Below are 25,646 nucleotides of genomic sequence, written 5' to 3' on the forward strand. Positions count from 1 at the left end.
TATATTGCTTTGAGTTTCACGGGTCGTAAATGCGTTAACATTACATAAACTAGATTTTATATAGTATGTAAAACAAAATATGCTGTAAAACCAGTCAGGTAATTATGTGACCAATAGAATAATCATATAATAACAAATACTCTGCAGCCCTATGATCCTCTTTACCCATCGTTTTCATCGGCGTTCAGAGAACGGTCTTATTCGGCCAGCAAATAAACAGACTTAGCATCAAAGAAGCATAAAGTCAAATCGAAGATGCTGAAAAAACATTTCTTAAATGCCCACGAAATTCTTCGACTCGCAACCCAAATTCGTGCTTGACCAAGCGGGATAAGGATGTTGTACAATAAAATTGACCCTTATTGCAGTCCGACGAAACTTTTCAGATTTACTACACATCTTTGACAGAGACAAACATGCGTTCCGAGGACCAAAAACGGCGCATACCGCAGAAATACTTCAAAAACGTTCGATTTGATTATTCATTAATAATTTCTAAGTGTTTGCTTTGCGTTAAAGCAATATGAATCTTTTACATCGACGGTCAACTTCAACAAGAACGTTGGCCCTTTTTTTTCTTAAAAAATAAGAAAATGCAGCGGTAGACCGAAGTTTTCTTGATGACGCATCAAGTTTTTTCCGAAGTCGTCGAAAGAATAGCACTGGTATCTTTGTGAAGCAGCAATAATAACACTGCTGGTTCCTAACTGCTATTCAACAACATCCGAACAAATAAACTACTTCTCTGCCGTCGTTTTTATTATTCGCAATATTTACAAGCAAGCGTATTTTTTCTAGATGCAACCTTTACTCGTTGTTCAGCAATAAATTATTACTAGCGATAGGGTTCAATCAAAAATCTACGTATAACGTTGCAGGAGCATTCAAGTCATTATCTTGCTAGTTTGCATTTACTAAAGGTGACATGATTGATTCTCTCCGTCTTCCTGAGATTCGGATCAATACTGTGAGTGCATTGTTGATATTTTTTTACACCTTGACCTAACATTAAAAGTTTTTTCGAATTAATTCGACAGGAGAGCAAATATACGTAGGTATAAACGAAGTCTCCAAGCTCGTAGCGACAACGAGAGCGTTCGTTGAGAAAGAGCCCCAAAGCAAGGTACGCCCGTGCTTCGTACCAATTTGTCATTCAATTCATTGGGGAAAAGACTATAATTAGCATTATAGCTCGCCCTTTGATGCTATTCCAATTAACAACATCGAATTAACTAAACTACTTAACTGTTACGTAGCTAATTATCTCAGTTGCACCGGCACAATGCCCACTTCCGTTTATACGAGAACAGGATAAACGTTTACTGCTTTTCCGTTCTTCCTTTTGCGTTGGCCCACTTCCAGAAAGCCGCTCAGAGGAGTCGACGCGCACGGCAGAAAATTATTCAGCTCGGCGAACGTGTGCCCAGCTGCCGGTGGCATGCCTTATAAGGCCCAGTTTGTCGGTGGGCGACCCATTCGTTCCTAACGAGTAGTAAAATCTGCTTTATATCCATAGCGTTTCCAACGCGGAGACAACCTGACGAAACTGCGATTTTCCGTGCTGCTCATCGATCGAAACTAGTGAAGTCCCGTGAAGTCGTTGAAATGGCAAAGTATTCACCACGTGTCCTAGCGATGTCATCACGGCCGCCAACGCGCTAAGGTGCTACGAGATGAGGAACCGATCGTACACTTCCGTCCAGTAAAAACGGAAGTATCATACAATAGCGTTCTGGCTTCGGGATATTCAGATCTGTGCACTGACTTACTAATCCGAAAGTGAATTGGGTGTGCAACTAACCTAGGCAATCATGTGTGTCAAATGCAAAGATACTCAAAGCGTCGATAGTGTAACACGGGGACGATAGGAGGATTAATATCGATCATAGGGTCTGGAGAAGAAGCGGGTTTTTTTACACCATCAAATAGACTTTTTAGCCCTTTTAGTATTGTAGATTTTCGACATCGGCTAAGGGAAACTTCTCTTACGTTTTTCTTCGAAACCGTACATCGATTGGCAATGGTATAGATTATTGATTCCGTAAGTTTATAGTCTGTACGGGAAGAGTTCGTCACGACGGAAACGTTGGCCAACTTATGGTTTCACTAAGACTAATTTTTGGTTGCATTCTAAATAGAACTATTTTTATTTAGATGTAAAAAATTGTGTAACGGTGAATTGGCGCATAGAATGTGTTTACGTTTTCGATTTATCTATTATTGTTGTTGCAAAAGTAGAGGGACTATGAGATGCAATTTGTTCCCAAAATCAATTCGTTACCTTGGATTTTGCCGAAAATTGAAATCATTGCACAATTGTCATACCCTGGCGCCGGGTTGTCTCAGTGCAGCGAGCGAACAAACATAAGTTAATTGACCAATGGCTACGTTTTATCATATAAGTTTTAAGTATCTGCGAACAGATCTAAAGCGCGTGAATAGCAACAGTATACAACGGAAGGTCTTATTCAACTATATAAGTCTCTTTCTTTTCTTTCGTTTTTTTTTTTTTCGTTTCCAAGGTGCTACCTTTCTTCGTTGTAAGGAAATCTATTTCAAGCACGATTTACGGCCGTATAACCTAATGACTGATGACAATCTCGGAAACTCTTGAAAGCGTTAGAGGCTACCGGAGATAAACTGTTATCGATGGTCCCAGGCAGAAAAATAGCAGACCAGTTCAATAATACTCGTTTGAGATCGACAATGGAGAGGACAGTGGTAGTTATTCCACAGACAACCCCAGCTACGCACTCCATAAATTGTGGTCAGTCGTGCGTATTTTCATGAAGTTCTTGTAGCGTTTTCATGATGGCAGGGCTGATATGAACGGAGAGGCGAAGAGCATTTGTATTAAAAAGGAGAACTGCCAACCTTCAGTTGCAGCCATTAGTCGGCCGCACTTGTGGGCTAATAAATTCGCAAAAAAAATAGCAACTATAGAAGGTCGATAAGGGGAAGCGAATCTTGTCTCCCAACACATTGCGACAACATACTTTATTATACAAATATATGTAGTTTTCATGTTTTTCTGAAATATTCATTTAAAATTTCGTCTCAACGGCTTTGATACACTTCGTTCTCATATCAACCCGTTTCTCTCAGCCCTGTTCTACTATAAAATACTGACCAATTGAATTTGGCCTCAGTTAATCCATCGTCAGGAGCTTCTGTACACACACATACGGCTGTAAAAAGCATGCAGAATCGTCGTAATTGCATATAGTAAACCATTTAGCATCTTCTGTGTAGGACCGTAGAACGACTAAACGCATCTGCGGTAGGACCCCCATTTTTATCTGTGTGTTCATTTGGTAGATCCTAATAGACAAATGAAATCAAAGCAAGACAACTGTCAACGATGTCACAGCAGTCTAAAGCTACGAATCGAAGAGGCGATCATAACATTAGCGTGCGGTCAACACGACAGGGCCGCTGACGATTAAGCGGTATCACATCGTCGACTTTAAAGTCAGGCGCTCTGTAACGTTCCGCCACTAACAGGAAGATGCAATGAGCAAGGCCGTAGCCTACGTTTGTCTTTTAGCCAGTAAATACGACTAGCGTAAACGAAGCTGGCTGGCGCTTTCGACCCAAATGTAGATATACAGTCTACATCCCAAGCGTAGTCAAGGGAAACCCGTGAGTTAAATCTAGCCTCGACGCATGAATGGGAATTTTTGAGAAGAAACAGGGAAATTGAGCGACTATCACATCGCGCACTGTGTACGATTGCGTGTGTCGATGCTTACAATCTATTGTAGATGATTAAAAAGATGGAGTCGACTTATGGGTTGCGCATACATCTGTGCGTGCTATAAGTATGTAGTTGGGTCGTTCGTTTCCGTTGTTGGGCCTACGAACGATTTCCGGTACGGCGGGTGGCCGTTCGATAATTAAGATGCCTTCTTCGCTCATGGTTTATTGTTTGTAGGTAGTTAGCAGGACGGTTCTACCTGGCCGAGTGAAGCGCGGACGTTAGAAAGAGGGTATTTATAGACGCCTAGCGACAAATCGCTCGCGGCGTCTGTTGCTCTATTACTATGTGGTAGTATGAGCACGACTAGCTCTTTAACTAGAATATTATATTTGTCCATAATTTTTAAATATCTATTTCTGTAAAACTGTTCATGTGTGTCAATTCAAATAAAGGGTGGTTATTATTTACGCTTTTTTTTTTTTTAATTCTCTTTTAACCCTAATGTCTAGTATTTCATTCGAAAATCTGTGCGAGAGTTTATTTTTGTAGATCGCTTTAAGGTATTTAGGTTAAATAATTTCTTTGTGGAATTTTCTTTGACGCTAGCATCTAATAAATGGAAAAAGCCGCTAGGTGGTGTTTTAAGTTAGCCTTTGCCATGCTAGGGACAAGAACCCTATGAAGATGGTACTCGCACTAAAAAAACAGATCCCTTCATTTCTAACGGACAAAAAGACCACAAACACTCCAATTTCTATCGAGCTATGTGTGTAACGTATGTTTGAAGTTGTTTTACACGACCGACGACTCCAACTGGAGGCGCAAATAAATCTTATGTTAGCAGCCATCGAAGCCGGAAGCCGGCGTACTGTTTGCTGATTTATACGTGGAGTTGATCAAGTATGCCTTGAATAAAGGTGAGCTCCTAGCTGAATTCACTAGTTAAGTTGTTCAGGGAACGCAAACGAAGTTACCACATGATTTTTCGTCTATTGCTTCAAATAACCACTTTACAAACTTAAATGTATCTGTTTCTATTTGAAGAAAAATTAACATTAATTGGATTTTAAGCAATTACTTCATGTGTTTCAGCGGACATTCTGCTTACGGGGTGCTGGCTGTTTTGAGCAAAAAATACTTAGACATCTAATAAGTGACGTAACACCCACTTTATAAATAGTCCTGTCAAACATGACAGACCTTCTGCAGCGCTCGATCGGCATCGCATGAACTTCTCGGTCGTCCTCTCTCGCGCGCAGACATACATAGCGTAGGATGACCAAGTAGTTGGAACATGTCCACTTGATGATACTGCAAGCAACAATATATTGGCCTATTCCTTTCCGTCGTGTCCAAAGCTGCCCACCCAGCCAAATCAGTATTTTAGCTGTACTCTATACGAGTCGCGTTACCAATAGGAACCAATAGAAATATAATTACAGTGAATCTAACGTGATTTCGTTCGCGACGAAAAGCGCCGACCACGTCGTATATGGATACTCACTTCTTTATTTTTCCAGACAATTCAAAGGGTAATTGGCTTTAGGTAGCCGGGCTTATTTCAAAGAGAGATCTGCTCTAAAACATTTTTTGTTAAATTTTATTTTAGCAAATTATAAACATGCCATTGTTGTGTTATGGTCGGCTTTCTGTATGCTGAATTTTCGCATATTTATGTTTTATGTTTATATCCATCTTGGTAGAGAAGGTTTTTTAATCAACGAGGGATGATGATAACACCTACTTACTCGCCGTTTTGATCAGATTAGCTTTGGATCCGCAAGCCTTCGCATAAAGTAAAAGTTAGGCGAGACAAAGGGTGAGTTTACGATTCAGGGTTTACTTTATCGTCGATCGTTGCTCTAACCAATAGATTAGCTAGGATTAACCCAAGCCTGTTGGGCTAGAAAAAAAAAGTTAAGCTTTATGGAAAACATAAATTTGACTGGGGAAATGTTCTCGTTGCGAGCATTTCCTTGAAGAATCCGCAACGCTCGATTAGTATAGTGAAATGCACACAATACCCATTGCTGCAATACAGAGGACTGAACGATGCTGTTTCTAAAATACATTGCTTCAATTGGGTTCTACGTGTTTTCTCCTGTCACTATGGTACTACCTACTGTTATAGCGTTAATGATTTACGGTTGGGGATGTTTGCGTTATCTAACAGCTACTGCTTGTAATTGCAGACGACGAAAAAACAATTTTAAGCTGTCTTAATAATCCAGTTCGTATTGGGCGGACAGTCTGACATCGAAACGCAATTTTACTCTTGGATTATGAAACATCCAACTTGCTAAGGATAAAATTTGTGTTTGCTACATATTATTATCATCTTATAATGTGTATACATTGTATTATCTTTAATTAGAATGTAGAAAAGGATAGTTTTGTTGCGTAACAAAAAGTATCGATGCTATTTTATCGATAGGTACGATGAAATCTCACTGGCGTCATGAGTAAATTTATAAAAATACTCAGCTTGACTCACATCTAATAACTGCAAAATGCTGAGTCTACACGTCCGACTAGCTTTCATTAGAGATCTGAGACCACTAGAATAGAATCAGAGCACCGGCGGCACAATCATGATTGCATACATTGAAATTTCGGATCTCATTTTTTATTGGACATTTCGCTGGTAAGGTCTACTTGGTTCATCTCATCATGACACGTTCTTGACGTTGATGAGCATGCGTCTGATCCAAGCCCGTAACAATATTCACATTCAATTTCTCTCTAGTGGCGACCAATGTTGGAAACCTGTCACGAGGGCAGACTCGACCTTTGCTTACCAGCAAAAAGTGTTCAAAGAAAATGCGTTCATCTATTCAACTAGCTCACCACAGAAAGGGTTTGTTTTCAAGGCTGACCGCCAAGGGGCGCTAGTACTGATGTCAGGCAATTCACAATATACAGTAATCGAAATTCCACCCTACCGAAAAATTGGATTGCGGCCAGCTATTTCCAATATCGATAATAGGACTATGAGGAATACCCAAGGCAACATGACCTGAAGATCCGCAGCTCATAGTGAAATATCCTATATATAATAGCTTTATGCAGCGTATGTATTACAGACGTTTCTTTTCCTGCAAACTCTACTTCAACCTCGTTAGGTAACCTGTGCCATTCCAGTTCATTAGGACGGCTTGGTTGAATCGAAGATCTGTTGCCTCGTTTGGGCGCGCATTATCTCTTTGTAAATTTCGTTGACGGCTCGCTGTGCACCCGAAGTCCTTCGCATGGCGCTTTCCAGATATATGCGACTTTTCTCCTCGAGCGTGCTAATTAGCCGCTAAATGAATATAAGAACCGAAAAATCAGCCGTTAGCCTGATACAACTTCCTTTCAGATGTTTGCTCTACAGTTAGTAACTTGAAACATGCACTGAAATAGAATAAAATAAAATCATCCTTTAGAACTTGAACAGACCTAGCACTAACGACTAACTCAATCCAGTTGCATTTCGTCACGCTTTTACTTTATATAGGCCCCACTAATAAATAAAAAGTACATACAACCTACATAAAAATATAATATTTAAAATGGTACTATGTAAGTAGTACATAAGCAGATCAATTATTTGCACTGCATTTTCGAATAAGGACGTGATACTTAGGTCGTAATACTGAACAATGGCCACAGGACATCCCGGCGCCTCTTGTAAACAGGAACTTACAAATAATAATCAACATATGTTTTCAGCCTGTTCCAGTTAAAAAAAACCATTAAAATCTATTTTGAAAATGATTCAGTCCAGTCACTTATCAAATCACTTGGTATGAAATCTTTGGGATTAGAGTCAATTCCCTTTACGTAAAAGCACCTGGAAGCCCTAAGCTGAATTTCACATGACCTTATGTAATGATATCAATATCTCCCATTTTATAACAATTCTCAGTTGAGTGTAGCACTACAAACCTCTCTGTTTCGACGGACGATTACTTCCAGAAGGTATCGAAGAGCTCCGTTGAATGGCGCAAATCCACTGACTTCATCGACAGTGATTGTTTGAAGTCTGGTCACTCCAAGGTCTACGACCTCAGCTCCACTTGGCAGCATTCGTAGATCAAACATGATCACTAAAACAATTAATGATATATATATTGCTATAACTTTATTTCTGTTTTTTGTCTGATCCACACAATTCAGTAGCTTGAAGTGATCGGATTAGCGTGATAAAGCTGCATTTTAAGCTGAAGCCGACTGGATGACTATTTTTTCACGAGAAGAGCCTGTTTTTTATCTTACTACGAGTTACGTTACATTGGGCGAGTTGTTCTTTTCTTTTTTGCATTTTCTTTTTATGTATTTTATGCCGTTTTCTAGAAAGAATTTTTATACATGTTTACGAGAATGTAGGCTATAGTTTAGTAGAATTTTTACTGAAAAAAAAAAACTGTTTACTGATAAATTGGCAGCCAAAAATTTATGTGAAGGTCATAAGCATAAAGTGAAATTGTTGGATGAATATTTTTTCCTAAAAGAGGTTTTTTCTAACCTATAAAGAGTAATGTTCAGATCCCAATTGTCAAGTAAAAAACTTAACCTAGTGTTCTATACAAGGGTTTCTTTTTATGACACCAATCAATAGATTCCGTCCAACTAAATCAAAATGGTAAACATATTCCTTGAGTTAAAATATATATATTTCAGCATGAAAATGGTCAAAAACCTATCGAGAGATACGTCTCGGCCGCATGACACTGTGTTGTAAGCGCCCTTTAAATAACTTCTTAAGCGAATTTCCGAAAGCTGTGACGTCCAATAGATATATAGCGAACATACTAGTATTTCTGGGAAGAATAGCAATGTAGCATTTTGTTAAAATTTTTCGCATCACTCGTTAGACCTTAACAAGCTGAGTAAAAACGCAATGCATCTTTTTATAGGTAAATGTATATATTCAGGCCGAAAACCAAATGGGGTAGCTTGCGTGATACTGGGGTGCAAATTTTTTTGCATGAAAGTCGATATAATTTAGTATTTCTTTATGCCAGTGAAAAGCTAATAGAATTAAATGTCGATAGGTTAGGTCAGAATGCAATACTCATCTGTCGAAAATCCAAACAATCTTAGGGTACTGACATGGCGTTCTATGCAAAGTAGAGCCTCATAATGTTGACACAAATGGATAGATCTCGGCGCTGTAAGCCATACGTCTCAAAATTTATATTTACGACCGAAAATTGAGAAATAAATATTTTATCGATTGTACTGCCTAAGTAACAACGGTCATTTCTAATACATGTCAATTAACGAAAAAGTTAATTATATTATTATTATTACTTAAAAAGAAGTTATTATATTATTTCGTTATACAGAGTTAAATTTCATTAAAAAAAAAATGTCCCTGATTCATTTTTAGAAACATTTAAGATGTCAAGGGTAACTAGTAGGCTAAGGAATTTCCGATAACGAAATTTTATTAAATATAAATTGATAACCATGTAATTTTTAGTAATAGTTATTCTTATAATCTAACATTCCTCTATGTGGACTATCTGAGTATACTTTATGCCAAGTATAAAAACGTTAGTGATATCGACGACATGTTTTATCGGGCTTTCGGTTCGTATCACTGCTACCCGAACAAGATAGCCACTTAGCGTTTTTGCAGCCCACGCTTGTGTCCTCTCAAGACAGTCACGTCATCAGTTTTAGTAACGAACATCAGTATTAGAGTCGGCAAAATGTAATAACTGCTGCAGAAATGGGTTCTTTTGAAAAGGAGTCGCTTCAGAGCGATGATGTCAGAATAGCCGAGAGCTGTCTCAAGCAAAACTAGACCAGAAAACAACAAAAGTAATTGCCGCTTACTTCGAAAACTACCAACCTGCTTCTTACATGATATCTATTTCTGTAAAACGTATCACGATGCAATAGCTACGACGCGAGCTTCGCCCTAATCTGCCAGTAGGAGGCTTCAAATCGCGTAGAGCTGATTTCAAAAACAGAAAAGGTCTTCTAATTTCCGTGTAAACAAATCTGATAATACGTTTGTACGTCAGCGTTCACACGCATGACAAAAGTCGCACGGACCGGCGACACAATAGAACGGTTCGATGATTAGAAACAACTAAAGAGCTGAAATGGGGCCTATTGTCATAGTCAAATTCAGAACGTAATTGGGCGTCAGCAAAACTATTCACAACATTACGTGGTACGCACAGCGGCACGTGACCGCCGCCACACCGATCAAATTCATTATCGTGAAAACTCTTCTGCTAACTAAATGAATGCTTTACAATAGAAAACTACGAACACAGTCGTTACGTAAATTCAGTGTTGGTCTTCTTCAGACGCAATATCGACGCCGATAAAGTTCATCAAGGTATGTATTCTCATGTATGATTGGATAAAATGGTACGCATTACGTAATGGGCAGTTCGTACATAACGTTCGTATGTCCTTGTTAGGCTTGCTTGTGTATAAGTAGATGTTCCTCGTAACTAGTTGTCCTATGGGGTGCTACACACAAGGCTATGAAGCTACCCCGCCTATTAATATTCCCTGTTCAACAAAGTCAACGCCACTGAATAGCCAATGTAGGAATATCATTGTACCCCCCGGCTTCCCAGCGTTGGCTCGTGCTGCAATTTGCGTACAGACATTTATGGATAACAATGATTAAGACAGCACATTTCTCTCTCATCGTCGAGAATGGCGCGCCGGCGTTCCTATCGTAATAATTACTTGTATTCGATGGTTTGTTCCTCGCCGCAGACTAAGCGCGCGAAACAAAGGAATTGACCAAAAGACTCCAAAAAATTGTTACTACTTTGCAGACTATCACGGGCTCCTCAATGCAGGATCGTCGCCAACAAATCTATTCTTAACTCAAGAGTAACATCGCTGGTTCGATGGTTAGACATGGCCGAATTTTCGTGTCCGCTAAACAAACTGTTACTACACTTAATATTGTTATTACTATGTGTACCTCTATTAATTTCACTTTTCTTCATTCATTTTAAAGTAGTAAAATAAATTATTTTTCTTCATTTTAATTTAAATCAATGGTATCCATGTAGCGACCTAGCTTTTAACTATAACGACGTGACAACGATGGAATCGCAAGAATCTCCAGCACCCAATAGGGGTAAACGTCGTGTCGGTGTGATAGATATCTGACAACCTGTATCGTACGTCTGTCCGTTAGCCAATGACAATGATCGGTGTTGTTTTCAACATGCTTCCCCCTATATCTTAGTAACGAAAACATGTTACCTTCAAAACTGTGCGTCTTATCTATGTAAAGAATACAGCCTGTCAACATTGGCAAGATGATAACGTAACTGTTATTAAATATCTGTGTGTATGCACAGCTCTTGTTGAAGTTTTGTTAGTGAAAAAGCTCGGCTTGATGGAAAATATGCAGCATTATTATACATTATAGCGAAATATTGTTAAATAGAAATATCTATTAGCGGCTAGAGGTAGGCTCGGTTGGACTTCTACGAGGATCGCTTATTTTGGGCAAAATTCATACTAATAAACGAAGCTCGATTTCCTCTATAAACCTGTTATATGTAAGTATCAAATATAAATGCCCGTTGCATACGATGATACGAACTAATATACGTCGCTCAAATAACTATGTGTTCTAAAACCTCAAACAAAACTTAGCCCCATACTGCGTATGGGTATTGTATGATTTTACTGTTTTCAGGGCAATTTAACACGCAGCATGAAGTTTGCCCTTTAAACGGAGCTCGCTAGAGTTGGAAACCAAAAACCAAATCGGTTATATTCAGTGACTAGCAGTATTGATGAAGGACGCCTATCCTTCCCGTGCTCGTATAAGAGGTTCTGTGTCGTCAAGGCCATTTATCGTGAAGCAGCTTGTCTGCACCACGAAAACGGGCTTCTAGTTCGCACTAGGCCCGCAATATCGTCCAAACGTTTTATCGCAGGTAGCTCCGGCCCACTGCGTCCGCGATTTGGCTGCTGTCTTGTACCGCTTCTTGCATCTATAAGATATTGATGTTATCGATCATTCTATTTTTCTTTTTTGGTGAGATATCAAACCAAATCAAGCTATTCCAATTAGATCATACGAGCTACTGGAAAAGACATCCAGTCGCGTTCGGTAAAAGTCGCAGTGGCAAAAATTATTAAAAGGAAGCTGGCATCGAAGACGAAAAGATAACGGGTCCTAGGAGCTAGATATTGTATTGGCGCTACTTAGGCGTCGGATAGCAGCCACAATGGGTGATAGAAAAATCGCCGAACATAAATCAAACGCCAATTACCAGAGCATTTATGATTTTAAAACTGTGACGTGCAGCTTACCTTTTTGGGCAAATACACGAAGGAAAATGTATCGCTTCTTCGTGGGTGAAGGACATTTACTCATAGCATACTTGCTGGCCAGAGCAAATTTGTAGCCTGTATTGGTTGTTATTTAACTAAAAAAAATATTGGCACAATCTGGCTAAATCTCACTTTACTTTTTACGTCCGATTCACATTTAATAACGTTATCTGGCTCCGCCCCATGGGGCGAACCATTTTCAGCACTCCCGTAAAAAGTGAAAATGCCATTTTCATTTTTTTCGATGTCGTTTCCACACATACTAAGGAACACTGTGTAAAAATATTGAACTTTCTCTCGAGCAGATCCGCACTTACCGACTCGGTTAAGGCCAACATGTACGCTTCCGGTAACGTTCGGTAGAAACCATGGCAGTTTGTAGCGGTAGTTCCCTCGAAGCGTGAGCTTAGGAGATCCCAGCCGGATCCGAATACGCAAATAATCCTTAGTAATATTCAGATGAGCATTTCCGTCCCTGGATCAGGTAGAGTGGGACACAGTCGGTAGATACTTCAAGCTGTTTTTTTAGTACAAAACCCTGTGATATGGAAACGCCGATTGTGATGATTTCCTCCTATCGTTAATTGGTCACCATATTAAAGAGCAAAACGATTGCCGGCAATATTTTACACACTAGAGACGACTCAATCTTAAAATTGGTCCAGCTGAGCCCAGAAATTTGCTCTGTCTCTTACTACACCATATTACATAACCTCACTTGAAAAGTTCTGTATACTTGTTTTGATAACAGATCGGCTAAAGTGTTACATTGAACAAAATTAGAAATGCAGCAGAGGAACTTGAGATTCTCTAATTGGCTACTATTGGCAGCTAAACTTCAAACGGTTCTAACCTATCCTTTCACTGAAAAGACATTTTTTGTATAGACGAAAAAGAACGATAATAGCAACCGTCAAACAAGTTAAATTAGCTCAATTGCACTTTAACTTAATGTTAACTTCTCAGAACCATTTGCTCACCTGTAAACATCACCTATTCCTAAAAATGTCATATTCGTGAATTGAAGATTTCCCTGTTGAAATTGGCCTAGTTTAGTAGCATTAATGTATGCGTCAAGTCTGGGAAGATTCTTAAGGAGGTCATCAACGAAGTCGTTGGCTGCAGAGGTTCCTGGTCCCGAAGGACCTTCATCAAGGTTGTGATAAAATTTAACTGGATATATTTGATCAATTTCGTTGGCAAATGGCGGCAAAAGCAAATCATCTTCGCGCTCGAGTGCATTGATCACTAAAAACAGAAGAAAAAATAAAAGTAGGACAACTCGGAATTATTTGAAATCTATTATATATATATTGCCCTGCACCCCTAACAGGAACTCCACTAATAACTAGCACGTATTTCTTATATAATTTCTCTAGTAAAGCCTTGAGTGAAAAAGGAAGGATTGCTGGCTCGAGACCCGCAACCGACATTTAACGCAAAGATGCGTATTTGAATAAAAGAGGAACTATTTTGGCCATATGCTTGACAAATCTGGGTCCGCCATAGAGCGTAGTGAGAAAATTGCGATTTTGGAACAATGTCTGAGATTATTTGACCGTAAATTTTTTCCATTCCTGCTCACTATACGATTTCGAAATGGGTCATTCCACCTCATCGGTTGCAGTTGGTAAGCTAGCAAATTTAGTTAAAATTATAATTAAATCACAGACTTGACCAAGATCAACCATGGTCATACGATATCGCCAATAGTATTGACGCTAAGCGGACTGCGGCCTGCCCCATCGTAGTTTTAACGTAAACGTAATAAAACAACATCAGTTTTGGAAGAGCAAACGCCAAATTCTGTACGGTCCGAGTCGGGGCCCCTCGACACCAACGTCCGATAGCAATAATATACATAATTTTTTAACAGTTCTCTATGTAAAAATGCCAGAGTCAGCTTAAAACAAGGCCAATAATCGTGCGGTTGTCGAGACGTTTCTGCTTCGAGGTTCACCTTTTCCACGCAGCATAAAGCAGGTACTATGATGGTCGGCCGAAAAAATAATTTTCTCTGTGAATGCATTCGTTAGTCTACGTTTATGCAAGACATCATATCTAAAAGTAGAGTCATAATGCGGGAACAGTTACGTACGATAGAAGTGTTTATGTGTATCTTTAAAAAAGGTCACGTCTAAAAAAGATGTCAGTCGAAGAAGATTTGACCAAGCGATAATATGTTGCGCTGCTTTTCCAGGGTTTCAATGAGGTAACTGCAGTATTCGCGTCTTTTTTCCGCAAAAATAAGCTTGATCACAGCTGCCTGACTAGGTTCAGCAGTACCGCATGCCCCGATGCGATTTCTAGAACAATGTACTGTGGCTTTTATCTAGCTAGCAGAAATACGCTACGAAGAGGCGCTACAGATTCTTAAATTTCAGCAAGCTATATCCACCCGATAATTACTATATGAGAATAGAGGTGCTGTTTCTTCCTTAAAGTGTAAGTTTTAAATCAGTTTTAACGCAGACTTACAGCATAGTTGTAACTGTGCCATAGTGTATGCTCTGTGAACCAAATGAGCAAAAATAGTTTGCGGTTCGCCATTGAAAATACATAAGGCAGTACGAACTCTGTAACAAGGGATGAACGTTTCGTGACGCCATTAGAATCCTCGGCCTCAAACTTGAAACCCAACCATGATTTAGTTGACCGTCACGAAGCGCCAAGCGGCGTGTCTTGATCGAGCCGGCAATTTCGTCCATAATTTTTATCAGACACAACACAGTTTTATATATATATATATATATATATATATCATATAAATAATCACCGGCGTCGATACTATAAAATTTCTATTTCGAAAAAGTTACTCGAGTATTCGATCCCGTTACTAATAACTGAAATCGTGTTATTAATTCTAATGTTGTGATAACTAACCATCGGCTCATTATATTCCTCTAAATATGCCCCTATTATAATAGTATTTTTTACTTAGACTTGTCATTTGCAAGGGCATGTTTCGCTAACTATCACCTTTAAGCGTGTATGTACAATGTTTTTTTGCGATAACTGTTCAATTACACGTCAAGTGAAAAAATAACCGCTGTATCAGTAACGTATTTAGCATTGTCCAGTCGTACTAATATTTATATAGACTCGTGCCCCTTCTCTTTGTTTCATTGTCAAACAAAGCGAACCGTTGCTAATACAGGTTGTCGCCAGCGCTACGCAATATAACTAATTTATGAAAATCCAGGGTAAAATACATTACTTCTACTATCGAACAAAAGTAACAGTATTAATGGAGGCTATTTTATTCGCCACAGCTCATCTTTATTTGGATCCTGTTTTTGCTAAGCAAAAAAGATAAAAACGGTAACATGCCATAGTAAGAATACGGGTGGGCACAAAATTATAGAAATGTTCGCATCCGCTGTGAGATTATTACAGGGGGGGGGGGGGTGGAAGGTCACACAGCCGGTCACTGTGGTACGTTTCATCATATGTTGATAATGCCGTTGTTGGAAGCGTAGAAGGCATTGGAACAGTGCCTGTGTTAAATTGTTTATCAGGCACACTTACGGGCTAAGTATGAAACGTTGTTGAGCGAGACCGTATTCAGTCATCTAAATGCATGAACGGAACTGAGAATAGAAATCTAGACAGAAATAAAAGAGGCCTGCTGTTTCAAAGACTTGCTATTACTAAGGACTGTTACGCTAGAAACTAATCACTGGTCCTTCGTTCCAGTCATAGGCGCTTCTCAGGGAACAGGAAGGTGCGCCGGTGCAGTTCTAAGTGCATATATATATATATATATATATATATATATAAGTGCACAAATCCACGTAGCAGGTATTTAATGGAAAGGAAAAAAAGAAAGGGGAAATTCTACTTAGAAAAAGATATCACAGAACCGGCCGGTTGCCCTAAAATGGTAAGATTAATGAAGACCAAAGCTGTAACTAGCTTTTTAGTTTACTAAATCAATGGTTGTATTTTATAACAATAATAATTTTATGTCCTTGCAAAGCACACACAAGTGGACACACTCACTGTGAATCAAAAGAGACACCAGGGCCAGTAGCAGCAAGCCAGATATATGTCGCATCATATAACTGGCGTGGGTATGTTCTTTGCAAAAAATTCCTTATATAATGTGCCTGACCTCACTAAGTGCATGTACATAAATATTCCACTTTCACAATAGAGTTTCAACACTGAGCTTCGTTTCGGCTAGTGGTTTACTGCACACGTCCGCATATGCCTCTCAGGCTGTATCTAACCGCAGGATGAAGTCGTTCGACTTTTTTCATCTAGGTTTCTTACTAGTAATAGTTCTCACAAAAGCATCAAGTCTTCGCAAACTACTCAACAGAAACGGTCCAGATCACCGGAGCCATCAGCTGATGCTATGTCAGCAATGGCATGCACAAATGGCGATAGGTAAATTCGCCTTGCTAAGCGCTCCTGCCTCTAGCTACTGTTTAAACGTTAGCGGTTTTTCTGGAGGCTGTCATGATGAACAGAGCTGATAAGCGAGCCACCGCAGGACAACCCACGCTGCCCAGAACGAAGGGCAAACGGACCTCTCACCGAAGCGCTACAGAAAGCCCCGAGAAGGCGATAGACTGTTTCTGGTGTTCTAGAGAAAGCACGCTGCGATCACTAGCCAAACAGACGCACTTATACACTAATACGCATATTATACGCAATTTAATTAGATTTTTTATCGGTTTAGTCAGAGAAAAGAGCATTTTTGCCGCTGACTCGACCAGTCCACCTGATGGAGGAAGGCAGATTTTGTCGGTTGTATTATCGAAAACCTGTTGAACATTAACAGGAACTTATTGCGCGTATTGTAGTATGATAGCATTATACTGCATGCACGAACTAACTTAACAACGCTGCCACTGGCACACGCATCGGCTCGGGTCGAGAACGATAATGATTTTCGCGTCGTTCTGTATGTGAGATGCTACATTCAATTTTTTTCTAATTCCTGTAATTATTTTAGAACATGTATGTTACTGCTAGTTCAACTAATGTGTTTAGGCTGTATAAATTCGTTTTTTATATGGTTACAACTATGGCCTGAAGTTAAACTCTGATACAACTGTTGAAAGTTAATGCCTGCGCAGCTTTTCTAGAATACTTCAAGACTTCAAGTGAGGATCGAGTCCGTGCTTTGGCCGCGAGCCAATAAGGTTTTTATTGGCTCCATTTAGATACCGGTTCTGATAGCGCAATCGTTAAAATGCGACACAAAGTGAATGTCACCTGTAAGATAGTCCGCCTAAAGCACAGATAGCACAAGTTCTATCATAGTCAGTTCCCTTGTTAAGCCTGCAAAGTTTTTAGAGGAGTATAGCCGTGGTTTCATGAGCACTTACTCATGTCGTGAGAAGAGTTGTACACTAGGAATTACTTAAGATAACCCCCAAGTAGATGAGTATAGTAATGACATGAAACGAACTTAACCTCCCCATTTTTCGGCCTTTGATCTTTCTTTTTATGAATAGAAGGTGAAATCAACAGTTATGCAGGGTGAATTAAGTAAATCTTCTTTCTTTTTTAAATAAAAATCAGTATTTTTAGCTGGAAAGAAGGTCGCGGCTCCTACGTCTAGAGAAGCACATGCCCTGTCTGTGACATCCGTCATATCTTAAGTGCTTTTCACAGGTTTTCAGTACTGCGGACCTAAAACGTGGTTCCGTAAGTGTTCTCCCTCAAAACATTTGTTGAACATAATCGAGTAGAGGGTTAGCCGCCCATTGCAACTATTTCCTAGGTCGAAGTTTGCCAAATCGAATGCAAAACGAACTTTCATAGTGAGCCTCTAATTGAGTCTGTTTGGATTGTAAAGATCAATATATGTGAGAAGCAATGGCGTTTTCAAGAAAAGAGACACAAAACCGACTGCGCCACCTGTAATTCTAACCTATAGTTTACTATGACGTAACAGTTCTCTGTGCACTAATGGCTAGCAACTTGAACTAGCCGTCACTCAATGACAAATCTTTAAAACAATCGTCTAAAAATTAGCAATGCTAAATGGGACACGTATATAATCCAGTTGTTATCATAAGTATATGTATTATAGTGGTTGAAATGAGGAAATAAAACCAGATGATAGTGGTATCAGTTTATGTATCATAATTGTGTTCCATATTCTGTGGCTTTTAAATGCCGATCAGCCGTCCACATATTCACGTCATGGTTTATCTGTAAATAGTTTTAATAGAAGCGGCATAAAAGCTGTTCGTACCCCCCGCTCCCCCACATAATATAATATCACTAACACCAGTTGAATTTAGCGTAAGAACATTTGACCGTCATAATACGACGTCTATAACAGTGCTATGCTTACGTTCGGCCATGTAAGCGGATCAGCCTATTTTTAGTTGAGTGCTGCCGGAACTTCGCGTCAACTCGAATGTGGCTGACTCTGCGCTTCTGTCGGGTCTCGATTGAACGCTCTTCAAAAACCCTATCATACCGATTGTTTCCTCCACTGGAGCGTTACTTTTTCCATAGATCGCATCAACCAGGGTTCAGACCGTCGTCTGATCTCCCGTCGTGTTCAGTCTAAGCGCACCAAGCAGCGTTGGAGCGAGGGTAGTACCTACGCTTAACAAAGCCTAAATTTCGAATTTGACAGAAAATGACGTTACAGCTCAAACGCCAGCGTACAACGGGAACACGACTTCACCAGCTGGAAATGTTCCATCTAACCTATTTACTCAACTTACGTATGATCTGAAAGAGAGAGTAGCTGAGATTCCGCGGGGGAAGTCAGCCCCGAGCTGCCTGCTACCTAAATCGTTCTGAATCTTTTTAGAAAGGCACGCCCCATTGGCGATCCTAATAAGGACGTACAAGAGACGCCAAAAATGAAGAATGCACAGGTACAGGATGAAGTACTCGGGTCACTGCGGGGTAGCAGGCGGTGGTCTTTAGTGCTACTAAATGTATAAACAATGTAAGATATAACGAACTAATGCCAATGGGTCCTCGCGAAGCATTTAGAACATTCTAATCAATATCATTGAATAGATTCAGATCAAATGATGCATTAAAGTTTATTGAATTTCGCAAGCCCTTAATCGTATATGCTTAAAGGCCCAATAGCTTCGCTCATTTCAGGCGTAGAACCCATGTATGAAACAGTATACCTACATAAAAAACAAGATTCATACATATCACGCACTGAGGATAAACGGTCGAGTCTATTCTGAATTGCGTGATGGTCTAGCAAGCACATCGAATTAATAATATATTATATTCTGGTCAGAGCATTACTTAACAGCATTTTGGATCCTAACTACGTTCATCGAGTGAGCTGTTAGAATAGAAGTAGTGGTATTTTTCTTCAAATTATTTCTAAAAAATACTTATACGAATCAATGATATGAACTTACTTTGATGATGACGATGATAATAATAGAACTTAACGATGAAGTTTGCTAGACATTTCATTTATAGCTACTCTTAACTAATCATTTTACCGTCAAACTACATAAAATAGGATATGGAGCTCATATAGGGTCTCATATTACCCTAATACTAGGATTTTTCAGGAACGCATGGAAGAATATAGAAGAACAAAGCAGCTCTTCGGACAGGGAAGACGTTGCTGGGGTAGCGATACATGACCTTGAACAGTTAAACCATTGCTCGCTTGATCTCTACTCGGGAGGCCCTCTAGATCTCCTGATCTCGTCCTCCTTCTCTCTTGCCTCTGGTTAGTCTGATCATATGCTATTAGCGGTGTTCGCACTAATGCTCCGATTATGAACATTACTACATCTTTTTACCAAGCACCTACATATGCACAACAACTGAATACGATGCAATGTTACATACAACTGCGTGCGGGTGCACCGAAGAACGATGCGGAGAAGCCAAAGTTATTCCAATACGTAGTAACGATTACCATTTGCTCGGCAAAAAAAAACAATAGCATTCTGCAGAAGCGTTGCTTCATATTTGTTCGAACCATACATTTTGCGCTGCTAATACCGTTTGCCAAAGCGAGTAGCAGATGTTTCGTACGCCGTTTTCAGTGTTGCCATGTCAATTTATAATGAGACCTCGTTGCCATAAATTTATTAATTATATATCTCCATCTGATCTAGCCGATCACCAGTCACCTCATGCGAAAAAAATACATCGCACTGTGCAATGTTAGACGAGTTTCTGACCGTCATTCTCTATGTTTCCCAAACAAAGAGTCGACTACAAACAGGTAGTGCCTTCTGAGCACTGCCCTAATAACACTCAAGGCTTTAGACTCTCTGCCAGGAGGGCGGAGCTTGCAAAGTCACTTTCCGGTTATTGTATATCTTCGTCTCCTTTTTTAGTTTGTAATCCTCGCCCTCGTTTTGCCGATGTCTTACTACGGGCACGGTGCTAAAATGCCAGTACTGATCAAACAACATATATATATATATCCATTTCTACAGACGGTATTAACATACTTTGAGCCCGCATCGACTCACAGTGAGGCCTATCACCAGCGGAGCAGCGGAGCTAGAGGGGGAGCGGGGAACAACAATTTTTAACGTAAATATTAGAATATCACGAACTCTATCCAACCGTGTAGAAAAAGAGTATCGCAACAGTGCCGTCTCTGTAAAGAGCGCCGGTATAGACCAACAGTAGATCGCAAGTTAGTTCCATGCTCGCTCCTGTATGTAGGGGGTCTGCCTTGGCGCTCTTTCGCTTTTTATTCTATTCACTCCTTGCAGAGATCAGATTGTCTTCGCCTTTGTCAGAGCACTACAGTCAAGATGGTTGAATCTAACACTACTTACAAAATAGATGAAATTCCTGAGATACCTTAATTACCCGTCCTCCGCTTCGAAACTTAGTTACTGCCAATACGAGGAGAAGTACTAGTTAGTACTTCACGGCCAGCTGGTGGGTCGTTCGATAGAGCCAAAGCTGACAGTCGATAGCGGTTCCAAAAGTTAGGAAGTTCAAGCTTACGAAGAGTGACTTACATAAAGGATGAGAAGTCTGTTTTTAGATCTTCCCGCGCCCACCTATCGTGTCAGGTGTTGTAATGGCGCTTGCCGCTTTCAATGCTTGTTGCCAATAAAACTGATGTTTCGCGGATTCGGCTGATTTTTACTGCGTCTTGATTCCTGGACGAAACGATAGTTGGATCGATTTATTTATTTACCTGCCTTATTGACAGTGGTGTCCCTGTGACCGTAGATAGCCGAATATTATCACAAGCGCTGCTTGAAAGCGAAACCCAATAGAAAGATGCGTTGAATAAACGTGCTGTCTCGATGTGTTGGCCCTTTTTCAGGATGACATCGTGCGACACTGTGGACGCTCGGGTGACACAGGAATAACATCGAAATTGTTTCATGGGAGAGTGTTCTCACGCTTGAACTAACAAAATCCGATTAAAAACACTGTGATTAGAGCCTTTTTTTCGTGAGCTTCAAAACAGGCGATAGGTTGTTAATCATTTCGGCGAAGTTTCGCAACGGGTCTACAACATCCTATTAATTAAAAGAATGATCTGAATAAAGGTGAAATTGAAAAGTCCAGTTTAATCTCATAAACAAAGAATGAGCCGGAATCGATCAGTGTTCACACGACGTATCTAGCAGATTACCGTTGCATGACAAGCGACTTTGCTGAGCGACGCGCCACCGTTTTGAATAAATCCGTTTCGAAGGGATCCAGCTACCTTTATGAAATTTATTTTCATTAAAAGACAAGCCTCTGTTTACTTGTGTATTTATTCAATGAGAGTGTCATTTTCCAACATCTAATACCATATACACAGCCACACACGACTGTGTCACACAACAAAGTGTTACCCGTCTCATCACCTAACTTAAGGAGCAGGTGATCGTGTTGAAGTGAGCAGACTCTTTGAAAAAGCTAATTTCGTTATAATAATATAAGAATAATACAGAAATAAATTTCTGCCTGGGTCTCCACAATACAACTGCCCATGCAGTACCCTGCTGTAAGAACAGCTTTAGTACCGGGGTAAAAGACAACCTGATTAGTCCTACGGACAAGGTTGGCCCCGCTGATTGCATGTGAAGGTGCTTTTAACAAGGTCCGCTGATTTGACGGCCTGTTCCGATGACGCGGCACCTAAACATGTAGTTAATATAGAAAGAGAACTCAAAATCAAAATTTTAGTCAAACGGAACCATGTGTCGACAAAGCCAACCACCACGTGTGCTCCTGGAACGCGGGCTCGTTTTTTAAAAAACTCAACTTTTAATTATTTCTTTATGAAAATTTGATCTACTTTTTCCGTCAGATTAGATATGATATAGCTGTAACATGAAGTGACTTGAATAAACAAAAAGCTACTTTTTCACCCAGGGTAATCATGATCTAGTCATATCCGCCATTGCTCATTTCTATTTATACAATGTTTACCTATTTTAGCTAGCGAGTGACACGAGTCTAGGTTGTACACTCACAGTCTATGGTCTGCCACAGCAGTCACACGCTATACCTATTGCTTTATATTCGAGCTTGCTTATTCTGAAAAACATTGCCTCGTGTCTCTGATATACCAGATGGACGTATTGATTCCAAATGCCCTTATCTAATCTACGTGTCTCCCTTGGAAACCTTCCGTGACGACAGATATGATACCTTGGCCAATATTTCGAGTTAGCTTCATTTATTCTACTCTGCCACGCGAGTATGCCAGCTATCAACGTAGAGGAAGCTAGAGATAGTAGTAGTACCCGTAACTGAAATTGTTTTCTGTCTTATAATTTGTTCCCATTGTATATACAGAACAAATGGCGTAGGACGTTTTTCGGTTCATCGTTCGTATGCTCACGCATAAATCAAAGTACGCGCCATTTTATTTTCATCAAGTCGGCTCACACACACACACACATTTGTCAGCCATAGCTTCTCTTGTAACAGGTAAGAGTGGAAGCGATCTGTGTCGGTGACGATGCTGCTGCTGCTGCTGCTGCTTCTTTCGAGAAATCAGCAACAGAAAAACAACAGTTAATCAATATAGAAACAATAGAAAAACAAATAGTAACCATGCGCACATGTCCATGCATTAGTTGATCAACAGCATTATAAAAACCCGATCACTTCATTTCCTCATGGTTTTTTTCCCTGGTTGTCACTACTGTAACAGCGATTGGCCATTATCGATTTCCCATTCCGTGCCCTAATGTTCACGTTTTTTTGTTTCTTTCTCGAGTTATTTTTACGCTACAACGACAGCTCGCCCTGGAAATTGTTCCAGTTCCGCCAATGTGCTAATTTCCTTATTTACTAACAAATGAAAACGTAATGTGCCTATACGTGGCGCTTTACCAACGGCTACGCTCATAGCAGGTGCTATTGCACTGAGAGTTGTTGTTGTTGTTGTTTATTAGAAATAACAGCTGCGTTCGTCATTGATGAATGCGGCTGGATGCAACGAGAGCGGCGGAATGTCAAGACAATGGACAACATAGCGAAGACATGGAAGAAGCTCAAGCTTAGCGGAAATCGCAACATTTCACCTTGTATCAATGTATTACTATTATTATTTTATGATACAGCAAAGTTAAGAGCTTCATTCGTTCAGCAAACGATCCAGTGACCAAACTGCCGGGCGCTGCAGGCGTTCTGTGATTACATGAATTCTTCACTTCTGTTCGACTCCTTCTGTCGTCTCACGGGCCCGTTCTCCACCTCATCCTTTAGCCAATGAGCCGTGAAACATTGCGGAAACAATAACAACAACAACAACAACAGCTTTTCAACTTACATAGGACCAACGGTGACCGAGTTAGTAGAACCATTTACTGGCAGACGGAGCAGCGGCCGAACCAGCTAGAACACCATCTCCATCATTGAAACGCTCAAGGGAACTGATGGTAATGTAAAAAAACTGCAATAAAAATAACGCCCGACAACGAAAAAAAAAAACAGTGAAACATAAATAGGACTATAAAGAATATATGTTTAATAGATTAGTTCGATCGCAAAAGCAACGCGAAGGATTCGACTGCGGTAGCAATAGAGTGTTTGTAGCATCCCCGACGCTACTGCTATTGTCAAACTGCATCGTCCGAGAAACAGCCGGACGACAAGATACCTTGCGTATCATCAAAACTACTACCACTACAACTAGTGCCACTTGACATCCAGCGCTGTTTCCGTAGCCACCCACCGCGTCTATCTTGCTCACCATATAAACCAATGTCTGTTCTATGACATGATTGTTGTTGCCTTCGTAATTTCATCATTGCTTTAATAGCCAATTTTGGCAAACGTCATTGTAGAATTGTAACCCTGTGTGTACGCGCTATAATCAACTAGCAGATCAACTCGATGGCACAGTTCCGGAAAAAAACTGATCAGACCGCCCAAAGACACAACTATTAAGATGCAAAATTTGAGCTTCCATAGCCCCCTGAACTCGACGCGACAGAGCACTAGCGCCCTTGCTAACCGCTATCCAGTATCGTAGTTTATTTATTGATACCTAAACCTACTAAACTAAACCCTACTAAAATAAGACCTGCTAGGTGTACGTGAAAATTTGCGTAGGCCCAAAAAGGCACTAGTTGGTTCCTGTGACTGGTGTTATTGGGTGTAGGAGACGTCAAATCGTGGAGCGCTAATCAATTATGAGTTTATTTAATTAAGATGAAAAAACGCGACAATAAACAAAATTTTCAGTGTTTACATTGGACCTATTGTTGTTGCTGCTACTTCTGGACCCATTGTAGGCTGTGCTTTTGGCGTGGTCCGCCTCGTGCTGATGCTGTTACTGATGGTTATTTCGTTCCTATTGTATGTATGCGGAGGGCCGCTTGCCACGGTGATGCGTTCGTTGTATGGCTTCGCTTTTACGTGTTATCTTACAAGTCTGTTGTTGATAATTTACCTGGAATGGTGGGCACGGTCCGATTTTGGCTTTTATCCCGCACCCCTTGGCCGGTTCTTTTGTAGGCGAATAGCTATTTCATATTGTCAAAATTCGATGTATCTAAAGAAAGAAAGCAGGGACAAATAGAACGCAACTAGAATGAAAACATACGAGGTACGGTGGGCTTACGATACTATTTTTTGTCTAAATAATAATAGTTGTTTATGAGCATGAGGAAAAGCGGTAATGGTAAGAATAAGAACGCCACCGGAAATAAAAATTATTGGAGATTTACCTTTTTTTTTGCTGTAAGCGATAAACACAAATATTACTATACATCGAAATAGCTATATGTATATGAAAGACAGCCTTTACTGTCCCCTTGCATAGAGGCTCAATTATGAGTCGACTAGGGTATTTTATGGCCGCTAGCGACGTACGAATTTTAAGGTAACCGCTGTTCGACTTTACTGCCTCTGCCACACAGCCCTTCGCCTGTACACAATTGATGCATTTTCATGGAAAGGGCATAAATCTAATGGGTAACTGTTTTTACATAGGTTTTTTCTCTTTGTTTTCTAAAGAAAACCCAACTGTGCATTACGGCACCAGGCTATATTTCAGACATCTGAGCCAATTTTTCAACCTTTGATCAAAAAGTCGTCGCAACAAAAACTTAATTACTGCGCTACGTGGGCTTTGTCATTAACATCGTAACATACGGATTTTACGATTCACTATGGCTTGCCCCACCCAAAGAGGCAGGCATAGCGTAGGGCCAGATGGGACGCGTTCCTTCAG

At 40.1% G+C, this 25,646-nt stretch overlaps 2 protein-coding genes across 4 annotated transcripts in view; one reads left to right on the forward strand and one right to left on the reverse strand.

Moving 5' to 3' along the window:
- Positions 1–4,173, forward strand: part of LOC147754373 (uncharacterized) — a 54,977-nt gene extending 50,804 nt beyond the window's left edge. The window contains exons 3-4 of one of the 2 annotated variants that reach the window (XM_086975129.1): positions 1,038–1,123; positions 1,363–4,173. In XM_086975129.1, coding sequence (XP_086831255.1) covers positions 1,038–1,123; positions 1,363–1,449 — 173 coding nt within the window. In that variant the 3' untranslated portion in view covers positions 1,450–4,173. The remainder of the gene's footprint in view (positions 1–1,037; positions 1,124–1,362) is intronic. The other variant, XR_015317304.1, reaches the window with a different exon arrangement.
- A 986-nt stretch (positions 4,174–5,159) lies between these two features.
- On the reverse strand, positions 5,160–16,526 carry LOC111254761 (uncharacterized). 2 transcript variants are annotated; one of them, XM_022815945.2, is made up of 5 exons: positions 16,022–16,522; positions 13,000–13,267; positions 12,337–12,494; positions 7,628–7,788; positions 5,160–7,001 (listed from the first exon to the last, which is right to left on the reverse strand). In XM_022815945.2, exons 1-5 carry the CDS (start codon positions 16,077–16,079, stop codon positions 6,846–6,848), a joined length of 801 nt encoding a protein of 266 aa, XP_022671680.1. In that variant the 5' UTR covers positions 16,080–16,522; the 3' UTR covers positions 5,160–6,845. The 2 variants fall into 2 exon arrangements, with proteins under 2 accessions (XP_022671680.1, XP_086831254.1); XM_086975128.1 differs by having other exon boundaries at positions 6,963–7,093; positions 16,022–16,526.
- Positions 16,527–25,646: the final 9,120 nt, after the last annotated feature.

Source organism: Varroa destructor, unplaced genomic scaffold, assembly GCF_002443255.2.
Source record: "Varroa destructor unplaced genomic scaffold, Vdes_3.0 BEIS01000007.1, whole genome shotgun sequence".
NCBI classification, from domain to species: domain Eukaryota; kingdom Metazoa; phylum Arthropoda; class Arachnida; order Mesostigmata; family Varroidae; genus Varroa; species Varroa destructor.